Below are 20612 nucleotides of genomic sequence, written 5' to 3'. Positions count from 1 at the left end.
AAAATTCGTCTTTACGGACTGTTCTGTATTGACAGATTCTGCCTTTTATTTCACATTGCCTCTTTTACTGTGTTGAGTGGATTTCTTTGCTCCATTAACTTTCAGTAGCCTTGGGTAATGTCCAGAAGTGTTGGAAATGATTGTGTCCTCTCTGAACATGTGAATTTTTGATTATGCACTAACCCTCTAATGAGATTGTTTTGAGTTTGGTGTGGAGGAAGTTTTCAAGGGTCAAGAGAGGAGGATGATATAATACGATCAAGAAGAGTGAAAAGTATAAGCTTGGGGATGCCCCCGTTGTTCATCCCTGCATATTTCAAGAAGACTCAAGCATCTAAGCTTGGGGATGCCCAAGGCATCCCCTTCTTCATCAACCACTTATCAGGTCACCTCTAGTGAAACTATATTTTTTATTCCGTCACATCTTATGCGCTTTACTTGGAGCGTCTGTATGCTTTTATTTTAGTTTGTGTTTGAATAAATTCGGATCCTAGCATTCCTTGTGTGGGAGAAAGACATGCTCCGCTTTTTATATTGAACACTGGTGTTCTTAGCTTTACTTTTAATGTTCATGGCGAAGGTTGAAAACCGCTTCGTTTATTGCTATTTGGTTGGAAACAGAAAATGCTTCATGTGGTAATTGGTATATTGTCTTGAATAATTTGGTACTTGGCCATTGTTTTGAGCTCTCAAATAGATCATGTTTAAGCTCTTGCATCTTGTAGTTTAAACTTATTAGTGGAGAATTACTGTAGAGCTTGTTGAAATTTGGTTTGCATGATTGATCTCTCTAAAGTCTAGATATTTTCTGGTAAAAGTGTTTGAACAACAAGGAAGACAGTGTAGAGTCTTATAATGCTTGCAATATGTTCTTATGTAAGTTTTGTTGTACCAGTTCATACTTGTGTTTGCTTCAAACAACCTTGCTAGCCAAAGCCTTGTACTGAGAGGGAATGCTTCTCGTGCATCCAAAACCTTGAGCCAAAACTTATGCCATTTGTGTCCACCATAACTACCTACTATGTGGTATTTTTCTGCCATTCCAAAGTAAATTGTTTGCGTGCTACCTTTAAAATTTCATTCCTCGTATTTGCAATATATAGCTCATGGGAAAGTAGCCTAAAAACTATTGTAGTAAAGAATATGTCGCTTATGTATCTTATTTCTTATAAGTTGCTTGTTGAGCGGTAACCATGTTTCTGGGGACGCCATCAACTGTTACACTTTGTTGAATATCATGTGAGTTGCTATGCATGTTCGTCTTGTCTGAAGTAAGGGTGATTTGCCATGAGTTGAATGGTTTGAGTATGCATATTGTTAGAGAAGAACATTGGGCCACCAACCAAAGCCATGTATCATGGTGGAAGTTCAGCTTGGACATTAATCCTCAATCTCTTATGAGAATATTATCTGTTGTTGAATGCTTAAGCATTAAAGAGGAATCCATTATCTGTTTTCTATGTTGTCCCGGTATGGATGTCCTCAAGTTGAGATCTATCAAAATCGAGAAATCAAATGCGATTTATCTCCTTGGACCTTTGTACAGGTGGCATAGAGGTACCCCTTTGTGACTCTTGGTTGAAACATATGTAATGCAATGATAATCCATGGAAATCCGAGCTAATTAGGACAAGGTGCGAGCACTATTGGTATTCGATGCATGAGGCTTGCAACTTATAGGAGGTTTTATGCATAACACATATGAATTATTACTACCGTTGACAAAATTGTTTCCATGTTTTCAAAATAAAAAAGCTCTAGCACATGAGTAATCCCTGCTTCCCTCTGCGAAGGGCCTTTCTTTTACTTTATGTTGAGTCAGTTCACCTACTTCTTTCTATCTTAGAAGCAAATACTTGTGTCAACTGTGTGCATTGATTCTTACATACTTGCTTATTTGCATTCATCATATTATTTTGTGTTGACAATTATCCTTGAGATATACATGTTGAAGTTGAAAGCAACTGCTGAAACTTATATCTTCCTTTGTGTTGCTTCAAAACCTTCTATTAAGAATCTATTGCTTTATGAGTTAACTCTTATGCAAGACTTATTGATGCTTGTCTTGAAAGTACTATTCATGAAAAGTCTTTGCTATATGATTCAGTTGTTTAGTCATTATCTCTACCATTGCTTTGAATCGCTTCATTCATGTCATATGCTTTACAATAGTATTAATCAAGATTATGATAGTAGCATGTCACTTCAGAAATTATCCTTGTTATCGTTTACCTACTCGAGGGCGAGTAGGAACTAATAAGCTTGGGGATGCTTGATACGTCTCAAACGTATCTATAATTTCTTATGTTCCATGCTAGTTTTATGACAATACTCACATGTTTTATATACACTTTATATCATTTTGATGCATTTTCCGGCACTAACCTATTAACAAGATGCCGAAGTGCCAGTTCCTGTTTTACTCGCTGTTTTTTGTTTCGAAATCCTACACAGAAATATTCTCGGAATTGGACGAAACAAAAGCCCACGGTCTTATTTTCCACGGAGCCTTCCAGAAGTCCGAAGAGGAGACGAAGAGGGGCGACGAGGCGGCCACACCCTAGGGGGGCGCGGCCCCACCCCTGGCCACGCCGCCCTATGGGGTGGGCCCCTCGAGCGTCCCCCGACTCTGCCCCTTCGCCTATTTAATCTCTCCGTCGCGAAAACCCTAGTACCGAGAGCCACGATACGAGAAAACATACTGAGATGCCGCCGCCGTCAACCTCATCTCGGGAGGTTCTGAAGATCGCCTTCGGCACCCTGCCGGAGAGGGAAATCATCACCGGAGGGCTCTACATCACCATGCCCGCCTCCGGACTGATGCGTGAGTAGTTCATCCTTGGACTATGGGTCCATAGCAGTAGCTAGATGGTTGTCTTCTCCTCTTGTGAGCTGCCTATCATGATCAAGATCATCTATTTGTAATGCTACATGTTGTGTTTGTTGGGATCCGATGAATATGGAATACTATGTCAAGTTGATTATCGATCTATCATATATGTGTTGTTTATGATCATGCATGCTCTCCGTTGCTAGTAGAGGCTCTGGCCAAGTTGATACTTGTGACTCCAAGAGGGAGTATTTATGCTCGATAGTGGGTTCATGCCTCCATTGAATCTGGAACAGTGACAGAAAGTTCTAAGGTTATGGATGTGCTGCTGCCACTAGGGATAAAACATCAATGCTTTGTCTAAGGATATTTGTATTGTTTACATTACGCACAGTACTTAATGCAATTGTCTGTTGTTTGCAACTTAATACTGGAAGGGGTGCGGATGCTAACCCGAAGGTGGACTTTTTAGGCATAGATGCATGCTGGATAGCAGTCTATGTTCTTTGTCGTAATGCCCTAAGTAAAACTCATAGTAGTCATCATGATATGTATATGCATTGTTATGTCCTCTCTATTTGTCAATTGCCCAACTGTAATTTGTTCACCCAACATGCTATTTATCTTATTGGAGAGACACCACTAGTGAACTGTGGACCCCGGTCCATTCTTTTACATCTGAAATACAATCTACTGCAATCATTGTTCTCTCGCTGTTCTTTGCAAACAAACATCATTCTCCACACCATACGTTTAATCCTTTGTTTACGAGCAAGCTGGTGAGATTGACAACCTCACTGTTAAGTTGGGGCAAAGTATTTTGATTGTGTTGTGCAGGTTCCACGTTGGCGCCGGAATCCCTGGTGTTGCGCCGCACTACACTCCTTCACCAACAACCTTCACGTGGCCTTCATCTCCTACTGGTTCGATAACGTTGGTTTCTTACTGAGGGAAACTTGCTGTTGTACGCATCACACCTTTTTCTTGGGGTTCCCAACGAACGTGTGCTTCACGCGTCATCAAGCTAAATTTCTGGCGCCGTTGCCGGGGACCTGAAGAAAATTTACACCACAAAGATTTCTAACTCCCACGTCAACTGCACGCCAGCACTAGATGGTTGTCTTCTCCTATTATGCCATCATGTTTAGATCTTGTGAGCTGCCTATCATGATCAAGATCATCTATTTGTAATGCTACATGTTGTGTTTGTTGGGATCCGATGAATATGGAATACTATGTCAAGTTGATTATTGATCTATCATATATGTTGTTTATGATCTTGCATGCTCTCCGTTGCTAGTAGAGGCTCGGCCAAGTTGATACTTGTAACTCCGGGAGGGGGTATTTATGCTAGATAGTGGGTTCATGGCTCCATTTTATCCGGGACGAGTGACGAAAGTTCTAAGGTTGTGGATGTGCTCGTTGCCACTAGGGATAAAACATCAATGCTTTGTCTAAGGATATTTGTATTGTTTACATTATGCACAATACTTAATGCAATTGTCTGTTGTTTGCAACTTAATACTGGAAGTGGTGCGGATGCTAACCCGAAGGTGGACTTTTTAGGCATAGATGCATGCTGGATGGCGGTTTATGTTCTTTGTCGTAATGCTCTAAGTAAATCTCATAGTAGTCATCATGATATGTATGTGCATTGTTATGCCCTCTCTATTTGTCAATTTCCCAACTGTAATTTGTTTACCCAACATGTTATTTATCTTATTGGAGAGATACCACTAGTGAACTGTGGACCCCGGTCCATTCTTTTACATCTGAAATATAACCTACTGCAATCATTGTTCTCTTTTGTTTTCTGCAAGCAAACATCATTTTCCACACCATACGTTTAATCCTTTGTTTTCAGCAAGCCGGTGAGATTAACAACCTCACTGTTAAGTTGGGGCAAAGTATTTTGATTGTGTTGTGCAGGTTCCACGTTGGCACCGGAATCCCTGGTGTTGCGCCGCACTACACTCCTTCACCAACAACCTTCACGTGATCTTCATCTCCTACTGGTTCGATAACCTTGGTTTCTTACTGAGGGAAAACTCGTTGATGTACTCATCATACCTTCCTCTTGGGGTTCCCAACGGACGTGTGCTTTACCGTCACAAGCAAGCCGCTACTTAAAGAGGGGGCCTATGAGGCGCAATGTACACTAGTGCTGATGTCCACTCGACGACGCTTTCTGGATTGATCATGGTGCCCACTCGCCGATTCTAGGTGTTTCTTTTACAAAGAGCATATATGTGAATTACACTAACCTCTGCAACAAGATATTGCCCTAGCGATATTACGGATGCACACGGCTAAAAAAAAGAAAATTACAATTAAAAAAAGTCCCGCTACAATGATTTATTCATTGTAGTAGCAGTAGTAGCACCACCAAGACAATGTCAGAAAGTCCAGCATCTCCGAAAGTGATGCCTCCAAAAAGGGAACTGTGCACAAGCATTGTCGTCAACCAATCAAAGATCTTAAGTTTTCACCTAGGAGAAAAGTCCTCGGTCCCAAAAACAATGACTTCAATAAAATTATTGTCGACACGACCAATTAAGAATAGACCTTAGATTTTCATCCTGAAAAGTAGAACTTCGAACTTCTCTTGTATTGTAGCCCCTAGTTAGGATGCCTCTGCTCCAATTCACAAATCACCCGGCCAATTCATCATTGTCGCAAAGAGTCAAATCACCATTGCTAGTCCCCAGATCTCGTCTTTCATGACATTCTCCACCAGCTAACTTCACCATGGAACGAGAAAAGATGCCCCATGACCCTCTAAAACCAAACGGTCAGAGAAAAAACACGGGTGCGCATGATCGAATCTTATCTGATCCAATAAACTCTAGGCATGAAGCGCGCAGTGGAGTACATCGGCGAAACACTCTAAAACACGACACTCCCACCACCGATGGGGACGTGCATCCGGTAGATCTTTATCTTGCCGCGAGAAAAATCCTAGGACCGCCTCCATTACTTGCGACACCAGCAGGAATGGTAGAAGAGGAGAGGGAAACCAGTGCAAGGATGCAGGTCATCGCCGTCTTGGCCAAGGCCATAGCAGACTCCCATTAGCACATGTGCTGACCTCTGAGGCCCGGATCTAGACCCTACAACCCAGATCGCAGCCCAGCAGTCGTTGCACGCCATGCGAGCAGAAGGACGGCCGCACCGGTGGCACACCTCCACCTCCTTGACACCTGGCCGCCGGAGAACCTCATGCGCCAACCAGATCGGCTGTGTCGTCCTGTGCCCAGTCGGCGTCTCTCCTCCTCCCAAGAAACACCGCCGAGACGCACCTCACCTAGGCGCCGCCATCGCTGCCGGCGACGGAAGTAGCGGCCGCCAACGAGACGTGTGACGAGTGGGATTCTAGGATTTGGTGGTAGGGAAGCCTCCATCGCCGCTTGGGAGGGGAGCGGCTCATGAGTTATGTTCGGATGGTAGATGGGATTCTAGGCTTATGGGAGGATTGTACCTCGACTTGTACCATATTTGAGTAAGGGTTGTTCCGAGGTGTTATGTGTTGGTTGTGATGCGGTTACAAGGCCCTGTGTCTTGATCTTGTGCCATTATTGGCCGGTGGTTTGGCAAGGGGGTGCTTGTCATGTTGCTAGTATGGTTGTGCGTTGTAAGGCAATAGGCATCATGTGTATGGTTTTTGGGTCCGATTTTCCTCATAAATTGAACTATTTTTCTCTTTTAAACTTACGCGCAGCTCTTCTACGGGTTCTCGAATAAAAAATATCTTGGTACAAGAGCTAATGGAAGTGTTCAGTCTCACTCTGATGATACAACTGGTCCTATCTCTACAAACAGCTCACGATACTATAGCCTGGAGACTATGGCTCATCTAACATGGCTAGTGCTAACTGACTGTCCTGTTTACAACCCCAGTGTCCTCACCATTCCAGTTTTGAACTGGTTAATTATAGCAAGAGGTTGATAGCAATGAAGTCATTGCTCACTAAGGACGGATGGTGATCTATCTTTGATTCATGTTGTCGTTGTCTGAATGTACGTCTATGGAGATGTTGAATTTATGCAATATTAAATGATTTGTACAACATTATACCAAAGAAGCATATTTCATGAAAATGGTACGCTGAAGTATCCAGAAAACAAATCAATCTCAGCTAAACGTATGGGCAAGGTCTACATCCAAGTCAAAACATCAAGAACAACCCCATCGTGCTTGTAACATACAAGATAAGAGCGGTATGGTGTTTTAGAACTGAACTTCAGATGAAATACAGCCCTTGAGGAATGAGAGGAAAAACAGTTAAATTCTCGGAAATCAGTTGTACAAATTCAAGAATTGTGTACAATCATGGTACTGAAATCAGGTCAACACAACATCTCATGTTACCATTTCTCTTATTTGGGAAGATTCAACGCAAGAAAACTTGGCTAGCCTATTTAGCCTTATGCGCTCCCTGCTTGGCCAGCTCCTCTAACTTCTTGTCAATCTGGGCTTCCGTTAAGCCATCCAAGTGCACACACCTCTCAACACCCATATCTGAACAGTACATCAAGAGATATTATTAACAAATGGTGATACATATATGCGAAGTTACATGACACACCTGATGCATTCACTTCATACAATAATCCAATATCATATTCATGAAACAAAAAAAAGGCATATATGGAATGTCCAAGCAGAAATTAAGCATGGAATGCGTTACATGAAGAAGAAACAAAATATATTTAGTAATCGGTATGCAGTTCTTTGCAAGTCATAACGGCCTAGCCCTGTGTTTGCATAACTGTTTATCACTTTCCTCTTAGTATGGCTTGCCCACTTCATTGGGATAAATTGACAAGGGGTAACAAGCGAAGCTTATGAACTACACTACAGAGATTTTACATGTTAACAGAAACAGAGCAATAACTACTTAAAGATACATAAAATAGGTTGGACTGGGTAAGATTCAATCCTGATCCTATTTGATCAAATCCAGATTGGCTTTAGATATCATGCCGGGTAGGTCAAACAATCTAAAGTGAACCAAGAATGAAATCGCACACAGGAACACCAAAAGTCAAAATTTGCATCAGTTTAACTAGTTCCCAGGGTAATTTAGCTATTGTAATGGACCAATAAATGTCCAAACTGAAACTTTATTCTTCAAAATATTTCTTTATCAAACCTTTATCGGCATCACTGGTGATTCTATGTACAAGCTGCAGGATCAGTCGACCCCATTATAAAAAAAAACTTATCTTTGATTATACTTGAGCAAATCTCAACAAAATCTGAGAAGTGGCAATTGACCCCATAGGGTTTTGGGTCTGGAACCACCACTGACCAGCATAGATATATAGGAGTATATGTTTCTAAGTCTATGTAAAAAACTCCAGATAAGAAAACCCTGATTCTATAAGGATAATACTGCCATACATATATATTTCTCTGGAATAACTGCATAGTAGTGTTCGTTGAAGGGTCATGACGAGCAGAACGATGGTATCAATAGAGCAGTCAATGGCTACAACAAATGCTTGTTGATGGTACATCAATGACCCTGTTTGAAAATTTCTGTCAAATGGTTCAAGCCATCATCTACAATGAACTAAGCTTTAGATATGTTTGGGCCTGTTAGGGGACTTCAGATTCAACTCAAAGCAAGAAGTTTAAGCTCCTTCAAGTGGGATGCGGCTTAGAATTCTCAAGAAAGGATTAAGGCACAGTTTGTGGCAGCTGAAGTGTGTTTTGCTGTGCTTATTTTATAATCTGCTGTAGAAAATTAGATACAAAAGCAGGTCAAACAAACACTCAAATTTGCAAAAGAAGGTTGCAGAAACAGGGTTATCATGATAACCGCAATGCCACACACAGCCTAATCTCACTTGTACTAGCCTCGATGAGAAAGCCATCTTCTAGACGAAGCAAAGCTCCCCCAATACATGGTTATCCAATCTTCAGCATATGCTTATTGGTTAACTATTCTTAGCTGAATGGAGATTATTTAGCACCTTTTCAATGAGGATGATTAGATCCAGTTCCACCGGATGTGCTTAAAATTTGGACATGAAAACGCCTTTATGTAAGCTTGGATTAAGGTGTTATTGTTACAGTTCAAAAATGCCTAACTTATACTCTCACATCCTTGCTATATTAAAAAAAGCATCAGAGCAGAACTCTTCTCTGATTAGTTTCCTATAAGAACTTGTCTAGGGGCACATTAGATGATTTAATTAAGCCATTGCATTCAATCACACACCAATTTCTCTCACTTAACCTAATCTATGCATCCGGCTACTCTTCTTTCATCTGTACTGTGCAGACCATTTATCCGAAAGCACCGTAATAAATGATTAAACAAAGGGGGTTATCATCCCATTCATATTCTACGAGACACATGTCATATTAGTTAAATAATGATATATCCTCTATGTTTTGAACTTATATAATCTCAACACTGCAATCGAACATCTTATTTCAGTTATCCAAATTAAATGTGCAGTATTGGTGGTATCAGCTTGTTTGAAAAGCACAAACTTGGTCAAGCATCCCAAGTTATCATGCTTTCCATATTTTAGCAATCAGATACTTCCAATTTTTTCATGCGGTGCTATGTGTTTATGTCCTTTTTTTTGCTTTACGACTACAATCCAAATGAAATGCAAGCACTACCCTGCGTGATAGAAATCGTGAAGGCAATATTTTGGGCCAAGACTATAAACTTAAGTGCAGAGCAAAAAAAACAAAGTCAACCCTATGCCACATCCACATAATTTTGCACAATATCTGACGGTGTAAATCCATGGCATCTGACGTGCTAAAAAACTGAAGATGAACAATGGAAATGTTTGTCGTCATAATGTACTGCAACCTCACAGGTCCTAAGCCCACACTTCTAAGATCTGGCAAGATAACAACTGGAGCCGGCAGTTCCAATAGAACCATTTCACGCGTCGAATAGGCAAGAGCACCAGAGAAATGGTTAGGTCGAACATGCCAAGCGCGAGATCTACGATTCCTGGCAAAGATGGGATGGGAGGGATGCGTACCGTAGCGCGCCCACAGCTGAGGCTGGACGCCGGAGCACTCCCGGATGAGGATGGGGAGAGCGGGGTTGTGGGTCTTGATGTCCCCGTAGTTCTTCTTCACGAACTCCCTGCGAATCAGATCAAGAATCCAACACCAAGGACATGAGAGAGGAACCAATTTTAGGGAGAGATGGGGGGGAGAAGAGTCGGGTGGTGGGAGGAGGAGGGTGCTGGTGGGAGCTACCGGGCGGGGCCGCTGGCTGGGGAAGACTGGCAGAAGAGGAAGCGGATCTCCTTCACGCTCCGGGACAGGCTCGACCGCCATGCCATCGCCGCCGGCTCCTGTGCTTCTCTGCTCTTATTGGATCCTTCTCTCTCTCAGCTGTGTCTTCGTGAGGGTCGGCCAGAACACGGCCGCCGCCGCCTGTTTCCCTCACGACTTCCCGCACCACGATCTCACCACCGCCGCCTCTCCTTCCCCTGCTCCGTCGCTCGGGGTTGCCGATCTTTCAAGCGTTGTGGAGGCAGCAGGTGGAGGTGTTCCAACCATGATCAACGCCGAGGGAGCAGTGCGCCCCCATCGCTCTCTCGCGGTGCTGCAAGGTTTTTTCTGCCTCCATGGCCGATTGCTGCGAAGGTAGGCCACCCCTTGCTGCCATGCTTTATGGAAGCAAAGGAATTCGAGCGACGGGAGATGGGGAACCGGTGTTTTCCAATGCGGGAGGTCAGAGGTGAAGGGGAACTTTCCTCTTTTTTTCTGTTCTATCTATGTACGGGGACACGTGGCGAGAGGGGGGAGGCGGGGGATCCTGTGAGAGGTGTTGTGGCTGCACAGCGCGTCCAACAATTTGGCCCGTCCTCGCGTCGTGGCGAGGCAGCGGCGGCCCGAGGCGCAGGGCGGGACACGGCCTGGCTGCGCGGCGTGGAGCCTCGACCGTGGCGGCTGAGGGCGGCGCGGGGCTAGGCCGTGGCGGGTGAGGTGAGGGCGGCGCGGGACGGGGCTCGACCTAGGCGCGGGCGAGCGGGAGCCGGAGGCGCGGCCATGGCGAGCACGGACGCCGATGAGGCGCGGCCATGCCTGAGCCGGAGGCGGCGTGGCGAGGCGCGGCACGGCCAGCCCCGTGCCCACGGTGGCGAGGCGCGGCCGGCCCCGTGCCCGCGGTGGCGAGGCGCGGCCGGCCCTCGCCCGCACGGCGGCGGCATGGCGAGGCGCGGTCGACCCCGTGCCCGCGGCGCGCGTGGCGAGGCGCGGCCGGCCCCGTGCCCTCGCGGCGGTGGCGTGGCGAGGCGCGGCGGCGGCCTAGCGAGGCGTGGCGGGGCAGGACAGGGCACACGACGAGGTAGCACGGGGCAGCGCGAGGGGTGCGGGGGGCAGCGCGAGGGGCGCGGGGCTAGGCAAGGCACGGGGCGGCGTCGTGGCGCGGCAAAGGGAGACGGCGAGGCGAGGCGGGGATCGCAGCGGTCGATGTGCTCTGCCCCGTCGTCGTCTTGCTCGGCGGCATCGAGGTCGGCGGCGCTCGTTTCTGCTACGGCGACTTCCAGCATGATTGAAAAAAAAGGAGGCGGCGGCGGGGGTTCTCCAGGCGAGGGTGGCGCCGGAGCTCGGTTAAGTGAGCTCCAATCCGGCGAGCAGCGATGAAGTTTTCCATGGGGGAAAAAGTAAACGGGGAAGATAGAGGAGAGAGAAGGCTGGGACCATGTGGTTGCATTTTGTTTCACTGTCACATGGGGCAGGACGCGGACATACACGGATACAATGGACGTCCGCGTTCATCCGGCTCGATCCAAAAGTCCCCCAGATTTGGGTTAGTTTTAGGTCAGACCGGATGCTGCACATGACCGTTTTTGGGTTGGGTTGCCCATTGGGAGCAGGTTTTGTCCAGAAAGACCCAAAGTGACGAGTTTTTTTGCATTTGGGTTTTCCCGTTGGAGATGCCCTGACACTCAGAAAGAAGACCTCTTCCTCGTCGCTCCTTCCGACAGTGTGCTGCCGGCCGTGGGAGATGATGGTGGCGAGGGTGGTCCGACTCGAATCGTCGTAACATCTGTAGCTGCTCGGTGCGGAGCACTCCTGATCGTGATCTCCTCGTCGGCCAGCTGCGCGTTCTGGCACTTTTCTCGCGCCTCGTCCAGCCTCTCGTGGTGCTGCTCATGCGGATGTTCATTAAATTATACAATGACCAATGTTAATTTTTTTCAGAACCATTACAATTTACAATGACCAATGTGAGATGCACAAGTGTATTAGTAAGCATATTACTCCAATATTTACCGAGATGCAAAATTACAATACCCGATTGTGAGATGTATAGGATGGTGAACCAGTACCTTATTACAGCATTAGTTATTGAGATGCAAAATCATTGCCCAATCGTGTGATACAAAGGTAGATTAGTAGCATATTACAACATTATTTTGATGCAAAGAAAATTGGCCGGCCGGCCATATCAACCTGAATAGTGAAAACCGTTACTGAGTGTGAGTGTACTACAATACAATATACGGTATACATTGCTATATCAATCAAAGGACGGCAAATATGCAGCTAGCGCTTGAAACGGACAAAACCAGACAATCCAGTGATCTACCGTGGTAGAGTTGTCGATGCCATGAACTCTTGCTCTAGGCTGTAGCAGTTTTGGTCCCTTTGAGAAGGTAAATTAGCTCTGTCCATACCATCTTGAACACCCAGCAGCGGAAGGTTGACTTGCCTTTGTCCACTGAACAAAGGTTGCATATCTTCACTTGTCACTGCAACCTGACATGATCTTAATCTTTTGGATCGGATATGCTGCAGTTTCACCTCCACTTGTTTCATAGTCGGCCTCTTTACACCTTGTAGTCGCAAGCAAGTCTCTGCAAGACTAGCGACATCATTAATCTCTTCAGATGTTGCTTCCTCCAGAACTTGAGCAGCCACTATATCTGCAAGTGGTTTCTCCCTCATCTCCCAAAGAAAGTAGTTGGACAAGTTTTGCTTTAGCCCAGAATCACTTGTAAAAATAGGCTTCTTTCTCAGCAACAACTCTACAAGTACTACACCAAAGCTATAGACATCACTCTTCTCATTTAACATGCCCGTGTGGTAATACTCTGGATCCAGGTACCCAAAGGTGCCTTGTATATTTGTAATGACATGAGTTTGGTCAATAGGAACCAACCTTGAAGCACCAAAATCCGATACTTTCGCGGTGTAATTTCCATCCAAGAGTATGTTAGTGGACTTCACATCACGATGGAATATTGACACTGAAGCGGCCGAGTGGAGATAATAGAGTGCTCCAGCAGCTTCTGCAGCAATTCTCAAACAATCGTCCCACGATAACACAAAGCTGCTAGTGCTACTTGCATGGATGATTCCAAATAATGAACCATTGGAGATGAAGTCATATACTAGAAGTGGGACTTCGGTCTCAAGACAACATCCGAAGAGCTTCACGATGTTTCGGTGATTTATTTGTGAGAGGACTGCAACCTCATTGATGAACTGACTAATCTCAACTTGCTCAATGACTTTAGACTTCTTTATGGCCACTACCCGTTGGTCAGATAATATGCCTTTATAAACCATGCCATGTCCTCCAAGACCAACAATTCGTGTGGCATCAAAGTTATTTGTTGCCTTTTCTAAATCTGATAGTGAGAAAATCTTGGTGTTGTCACTCGCATTTTCATCCGATGATATCAATTGTTGAAGGAGTAGGCCTTGGTTCTGCCGAAAATTCTTTCTTCGTAATTGATTTTGGATGTCTTTTTTCCACCGACGAATGAAAAATATTACAACCAACATGAAAAGTAGAATTCGAAACCGAGGCTAATCCCAATGGCAATACCTGTAACGATTACGCAAGCTATTATTGGCCGGAATTTTATTTAGCTCATTACATATAATTGATTGTATTGTATAACTCACCTAGGACCAAATTTTGTTCTTTGGTTGATGTGCACATCTTTGTTGCAATGTCATACACTGTTTTTCTAGGACATTCGGTGCAATAATAACTTCCTATATTGTTATGGCAAGTTCCATTACATATGCCTTGTATGTTGCACTCGTTAACATCTGAAACAATAAGTAACGCGAGAGGAAACACATAAGCAATGTAGTTAAATATCCATATGGCGGCCATACTACAAAAAAATCAAACATATGTTAATTTTACCTTTGGTGCAATTAACATTTTAAACAAACTCAAGCAGACGTACATGTAGAAAAAATTGAGCACTTTCTTGCATATCTATGGTTTTTATTGTGTTTGAGACACACAAGACAAGTATAATTTCTTAAAAGATTTGCGGGCACCCATTCATTATGGAATTTTCATAACAAAGAGAGGATTTTCATATTATTTCATATTAGGAGGTGCATAAGAGAGGAGGAGGAGGTGTACCTTTACACTCATCCACGACATATGGATTCCCATCAAAGCCGGACTTACATTTGCAGCGGTAACCGACATATCTTCGTGCGGAGTTGACACTCAAGCACTCACTATTCATGCTAACACATGCATATCCCGATGTATTTTGTTGTGCTTCCTGGCAAGTTAAGTTGGCTACAGCCCACTGCTGAGATGCTGATTCCCCGGAGGCAACATAGAGTTCAGGTTCTCCATCCACATACATCGAAAGTATTTCTTCAGTGTATGAGTTGTATTTAACATTCACTACCCCATTGTTAATATTTATTTTTCTTACAAGGGTATACCCGTCTTCTGCATAGTAGGAAATGAACTGGAGGGCTGATGCTGTCGAATTTGTACAATTGAGCTGAAACAACGTCCTTGCAAAACATCCCTCTTCTAGGCCGAATGGAAAAGGAACACTAATATTCCCACACAATCTAGAGCAGTTGGTCTTCCGTTGTAATGGATCATACCCTGATTTGAGACAATGACACGTCAATTTCTAGCATTACGTGTGCTAAATTAACGTTAGAAATTTCAGCAAGTATTGTATTATAAACAATGGAGATGAACCAAGCAACACTAGCAGCTACGGACAAAAATTGGACAAATCAAGAATGAGGGAGATAGCACACACTTGTTAGAATGAATTTCGCCAGCACAACTCAAGCACCCTGGTAAGTAGTGAGGTTTTTTTAGGGGTTGTTGATGTTCACCGGCACGACCAACTGAGCTGTTTTCACTTAAGTTCTTACCAGGTGGATTTTGGAAAGCTCTACAGGGACGCAAGCCCACCTGCTATCAAGGTATTTAATTATCGGCCGGGGGAAACCAGAAATTCCGTTCCCTGCCCAGAAAGAGGGCTACCAAACAAAAAAATCTGAAAATTTTGAATTTCAAGTTACATAATTTTGTTAAATAGGCTTAATGTGTTACATCTGTCATGGTGATGAAGCATAGTGCGATGGTAAGGCTCTTTCGGATCCGGGAATGTTACGGGATGGGTTACTCACACCCTCACATTCTTATCCCGAGTTTTACTCTCTTCGTGGGTACAAAAAGATTATGATGCAACAACTGGGGTTCGAACCCTTGCGAGTTTACCCTCACATTTTATCCCTAGTTTTACTCTCTTCGCGGGTACAAAAATTAAAATTATGATGCAACAACTGGGCCGGGTTCGAACCCTTGACGAGTTTACCCTCACATTTTTATCCCGAGTTTTACTCTCTTCAGGGGTACAAAAAAATAAGATTATGATTCAACAACTAGGTTTCGAACCCTCGACGACTTCGGCAAATAGAGCATCGCTACCCTCTGCGCCAGTTCATACACATGACGCAATATATGTAGCGTAGCTTTTGTATTTAATTTGTAGTTTAAGTTTTGAATTTTAAAATTCGTTTGAATAAACTCGGATGGTAAAAAATCGTTTCCTGCTATACATCTAAGATCTAAGACAACATAACCACGAGAGGCAACCAGCACAACCTGATGAAGCAACCTACTCACGATAGTGAAGGGCAGTCACAACTCACAACACTGAATATATATTGCGCTTCTAGTCAAGTGGATTTGGAGATTGTACCAAGATGAGGAGACTATCTGGGCACGTTTACTCCGAGCCAAATACCCTAGGGCGGAGAGCATTCTTACGGGCTCGGGACAAGGGGGTTTCCAGTTCTAGAAAGGCTTGCATAAACTCAAGCGGTACTTTGCCATGGGCGCTAGATTTGTGGTTGGAGATGGCCGCCGTGCCAGGTTTTGGTTGGATGTTTGGAGTGGGGATTCCCCTCTCAAGGATCGGTTCCCGCTTATCTTTGCGATCTGTGATGATACGGATGTGATAGTTGCTCAGGTGCTTTCGGGGACAGAAATAAATCTCAGGTTGTGTCGCTCTCTGGACCAAGTTGGCACGGCCCAGTGGCTTCAGCTATGTCAGGAGGTTGGTTCGGTCCAGCTGTCCCATGACAAGGATAAGGTTAGTTGGTCCCTAGAATCATCCGAGATGTACTCCGTTAGCTCCATGTATGAAAAGCTCTAGCAAGGGGCGACGGTGGCTCATGCTACGGACTTATGGAAAGCGGCGGTTCCCCTCAAGATAAAGATTTTTGCCTGGCAACTCGCCTTAGACAAACTGCCCTCCAACCTGCATATTGCCACTAGACATGGCCCTTCGGACGGCACTTGTGCGTTGTGTGGTGAACCGGAAGATGCCGCCCATATTTTCTTCTCCTGCTCTCTTGAAAATTTTGCGTGGAGTGTGCTCCGCCAGTTGCTTGGGTGCGCTTGGAGGTCATCCAATTTTGCACAGTTTCATCATATCTTATCGAGTCTAGCAGGGATGCCGTGTAGATTGCTTTGGTTACTTTTTCTGGCAGAGTCTTGCGCTTTGTGGCTCATTCGCAACAAACTTACTATTGAAAAGAAAGTTCCTAACCAACCTTCTGATCTTATATTTAAAACTATGCTATTCTTGCAGCTATGGAGTATAAACCCCAAGACGCTGTGTTGGATGATCAATGAGCCGAGGGAGTTGTACTCCGCAATGCGGCCAAGCACCGGATTCTGAGGACATCTCCTGCGACACGAGGGGGTCGTGTCTCCGGAGCGGATGCATTGGAGGGTGTTGACGGTCGACTCGTTGCGAGGCTTGGGGTGCCTGTCTTCGTTGTGTTGTTGTGTAATCTTAGGCGTTTATTTGTGTGCGTTGGCTAAGCTGTATGCTGCCGCGGTTGTAATAACTCTGTTGAACTCCTATGGCTTTATTAATTTAAAGTTAGGCTGATAAGCCTTTTATCTAAAAAAAAGAAGAACCAGAGTGAAATTCGTAAATTTGTGCACACGCACGCCAAGGAGAGGGACATTCAATAGCTGAGATCGTCAAAGCAACACTGATGAGAATAGGAACATGATGCAGCGCTTCTGGGCGTTTGTACATGCGCATGAGCTAAAGGATCTATATATGCATGGGAGGACTTACACCTGGAGTAATGAAAGGGAGAGAGCTACCCTTACACGTATTGATAGGGTGCTGGTCTCGGTGAATTGGGACTTGCAGCATTTTGACTCTGTGCTGCAAGGGTTATCATCGTCGGTTTCGGATCATGCACCACTCCACTTGGCCCTTAATGCGGCCTTTCGGCCTAAGAGAAGGTTCAAGTTTGAGAGCTTCTGGCTCAAGTTGGAGGGATTTGATGAGGCGGTAAAGGAGGCTTGGGTGTGTGACCCCGGCATAGTAGATCCCTTTCGGAGACTAGATGCGCTCTTTAGGAACGCGACGGAACGCCTACAGTCCTGGGGGCAAAAAAGAGTTGGGAACATCAAGCTAAACATTGCGATCGCTAACACTTTGATTTTGCTCCTAGATGTGGCCCAGGAGAGACGGAGGCTGACACCCATGGAGGTTTGGCTGAGGAGAACCCTTAAGCAATCTGTGCTTGGGCTTGCCTCGCTTGAGCGCACCATGGCGAGACAGAGGTCGAGAGTCCGCTGGTTGAGAGAGGGGGATGCAAATTCGGCGCTCTTCCATGCTGTTGTCAATGGTAGACGAGCGAAAAACCACATTGCATCTGTGAGGATTGGAGAGGAGATTGTGACGGACCAAGAGAGAAAAGTGGAGGCTTTTACGGAGGCTTGTTTCCAGCTGCTGGGAAGGATACAACCTAGAGAATATTCGATTGACCTGCAAGAGCTTGAAATCCCCGTAGCTCAGCTGCAGGACATGGATGACATGTTCACTGAGGAGGAGATTTGGAGGGTGGTCAAGGACCTGCACCCGGATCGGGCACCGGGCCCGGATGGGTTTATAGGCGCTTTCTACCAAAGGGCGTGGCCAATCATAAAAGGCGATATCCTTGCTGGGTTGTACAAATTGAGTGTAGGAGATGGGCGCGGCTTCGCGCGCCTAAACCGAGCCCTCATCACTTTGATCCCTAAGAAGCAGGATGCCACAGAGGTCAAGGATTATCGCCCCATCAGCCTGGTGCATAGCTTTGCAAAGCTTTTCTCCAAAATTATGGAAAATAGGCTTCGGAGAAGGCTGGGAGATGTTGTGAGCACCAACCAATCAGCGTTTGTTAGAGGACGATCCCTACATGATAACTTCATACTAGTGAGGCAAGTGGCGAGAAAGATCAACCAACAGAGACAGTCAGGTGTGCTTCTAAAGTTAGACCTCACGAGAGCTTTCGACTCAATATCATGGAGCTTCAAGTTAGAGGTTCTTCGACGCATGGGGTTTGGAGAGAGGTTCTAAAAATGGGTGTCCCTACTGCTTAGCACGGCAAACACCAGAGTGTTGGTGAATGGAGTTCCTGGTGGAAGGATAGTACACGTGAGAGGTCTCAGACAGGGTGATCCCACATCACCCATGTTGTTTGTGGCGGCTATGGAGGTACTGACTGCGGCTGTCAAGAAAGCCGCTGAGAAACATCTTTTCACTGGGCTTGCGGGGATCACGGAGCTCCAGAGAATCTCGGTTTATGCAGATGATGTGGTACTTTTCTGCAAGCCGATGGCTACGGAGTTGGAGGCGGTGAAGGCCATTCTGAGAGTCTTTGGCGAGGCTTCTGGGCTCTGTGTGAACTACAGGAAGACCTCAGCCACGCTGATTAGAGAGCATGCAGGAGATGCTGAGAGAGTTGCGGCGACACTGGGATGCGAGGTCGTGGGTTTCCCCATCAAATATCTTGGTATGCAACTTGCTTTGAGGCCTCTGACTAAGGCGGAGTGGCAGCCGATGATTGACCAGGTCATGCACTGCCCCGGCCTGGCAGAGGGGGATGATCCAGAAACCTGGGAGACTGGTCTTGGTCAAATCGGTGATAAGTGCGTGGCCTATACATCAACTGATGGTTGCGGAGGCACCAGCTTGGGTGCTTGAGGAACTGGAGAGGTGGATGAGAGCCTTTTTCTGGGCGGGAAAGAAATAGATCAATGGAGGGCAATGCCTGGTGGTGTGGGATACCATATGCAAGCCTACACATTTTGGAGGACTGGGAGTTAAGGACCTGAGGCAGGAAGGGCTGGCCCTTAGAGTTCGTTGGTGTTGGTTGCGTCACACGTGACCCCTCCAGGCCTTGGCAGGGGCTGCCTGCTCTCAATGACTAGAAAGCCAATGATGTGTTTCAGAGTTTGGCGCAGTTTCGAGTTGGTGATGGTGGGAGCATCCTCTTTTGGAAGGATAGGTGGATCAATGGCAGGAATGCGGAGGAGGTAGCGCCTGAGGTCGCTGCTTTAGTCCCAACGAGAAGGAAAAACATAAGGAAGGTGAGCGAGGCTTTAGTTGATGATTCCTGGCTCTTGGATGTATCTGGCGACTTGTCCATTGAGGGGTGGATGCAGTGCACCCTGCTTTGGGAAGAACTGGAGAGAGTGCCTAGGGATAGCAGCAGACCAGATCAGATCCTATGGAAAGGTTCGCCGTCTGGGGGATATACCACTAGTGCGACCTATAACATGCTCTACCATGGGAGGGTCTCTTGGAGTATGGCCAAACCGGTATGGAGGTCGTTTGCACCCCCGAAGTGCAAAATATTTGGTTGGCTGGCGATTAGACGTAGGCTTTGGATGTCGGATCGGAGGGCCCGGCATGGGCTGCAGGACCACCCAGATCCCTGCGCTACTTGCTTACAGGAAGAGGATAATGTGGATCACATTCTTGTGCAGTGTCCGTATGCCAAGATGATCTGGTTTGGCTGCTTGAGAAGGGTAGGGTCACAGCTACAAGAACCGCAGAAGAATACAAATCTGGAGAGATGGTGGACGGAGGCGAGGAAGAGGCTAAGGAGGGAGGATAGGAGAGGTTTTGACACTTTCGTCCTGTTGGTTGCCTGGACGCTCTAGAAGCAAAGGAACGCCCGTCTGTTCCGGAACTTAGAGAGGCAGCTATCCACGGAACAGATTATCGGCATGATCCTTGAGGAGTTCAGTCTTTGGAGGGCTGCGAGGAGAGTGGAGCGGAGAGTCATGTCGCGAGAGTAGGTCTTGGAGTTTTGTGGGTGGTGTGCGTGGGTTGACCAATGATAGATGTTCGCATCCCCTTTTGGTCTTATTTTTGTTGCTCCCTTCTATAAAGATATGGCACGACTTTCGCGTGCCCGCGAAAAGAGAAAGAAATCCTATACGACCTGGATCGCACCCTCCCCATGGCTGGACCCAGTCTTGCCTTCGACATCTGGCAGAGTGAATCTAATCTCGTTCCCATCTCCGGGTTCCCTCGCTCCTGCCTGCTGCCTCTGCTTGATGGCGCCCCCGGCGGCCCTCACTTCACCGGCCCAGCCCCTCCGACCCACATCCGGCGGCACCACTTGCTGTGTTACTGAGTGCTTACCATCGGCGGTCAAGCCACAAACCTTCTCTACTTCTTCCTTCGCAAA

At 45.9% G+C, this 20612-nt stretch overlaps 1 protein-coding gene and 1 pseudogene across 1 annotated transcript; both read right to left on the bottom strand.

The window, feature by feature from the left end:
* Positions 1-7070: 7070 nt before the first annotated feature.
* LOC124676041 (NADH dehydrogenase [ubiquinone] 1 alpha subcomplex subunit 2-like) lies at positions 7071-10480 on the bottom strand. Its single transcript, XM_047212122.1, has 3 exons — positions 10071-10480; positions 9848-9954; positions 7071-7349 (listed from the first exon to the last, which is right to left on the bottom strand). Exons 1-3 carry the CDS (start codon positions 10154-10156, stop codon positions 7246-7248), a joined length of 297 nt encoding a protein of 98 aa, XP_047068078.1. The 5' UTR covers positions 10157-10480; the 3' UTR covers positions 7071-7245.
* A 1670-nt stretch (positions 10481-12150) lies between these two features.
* Positions 12151-16402, bottom strand: LOC124672021 (annotated as a pseudogene).
* Positions 16403-20612: the final 4210 nt, after the last annotated feature.

Source organism: Lolium rigidum, chromosome 7 (genome assembly GCF_022539505.1).
Source record: "Lolium rigidum isolate FL_2022 chromosome 7, APGP_CSIRO_Lrig_0.1, whole genome shotgun sequence".
NCBI lineage: Eukaryota > Viridiplantae > Streptophyta > Magnoliopsida > Poales > Poaceae > Lolium > Lolium rigidum.
This window is presented reverse-complemented; position numbering and strand designations above follow the sequence as displayed.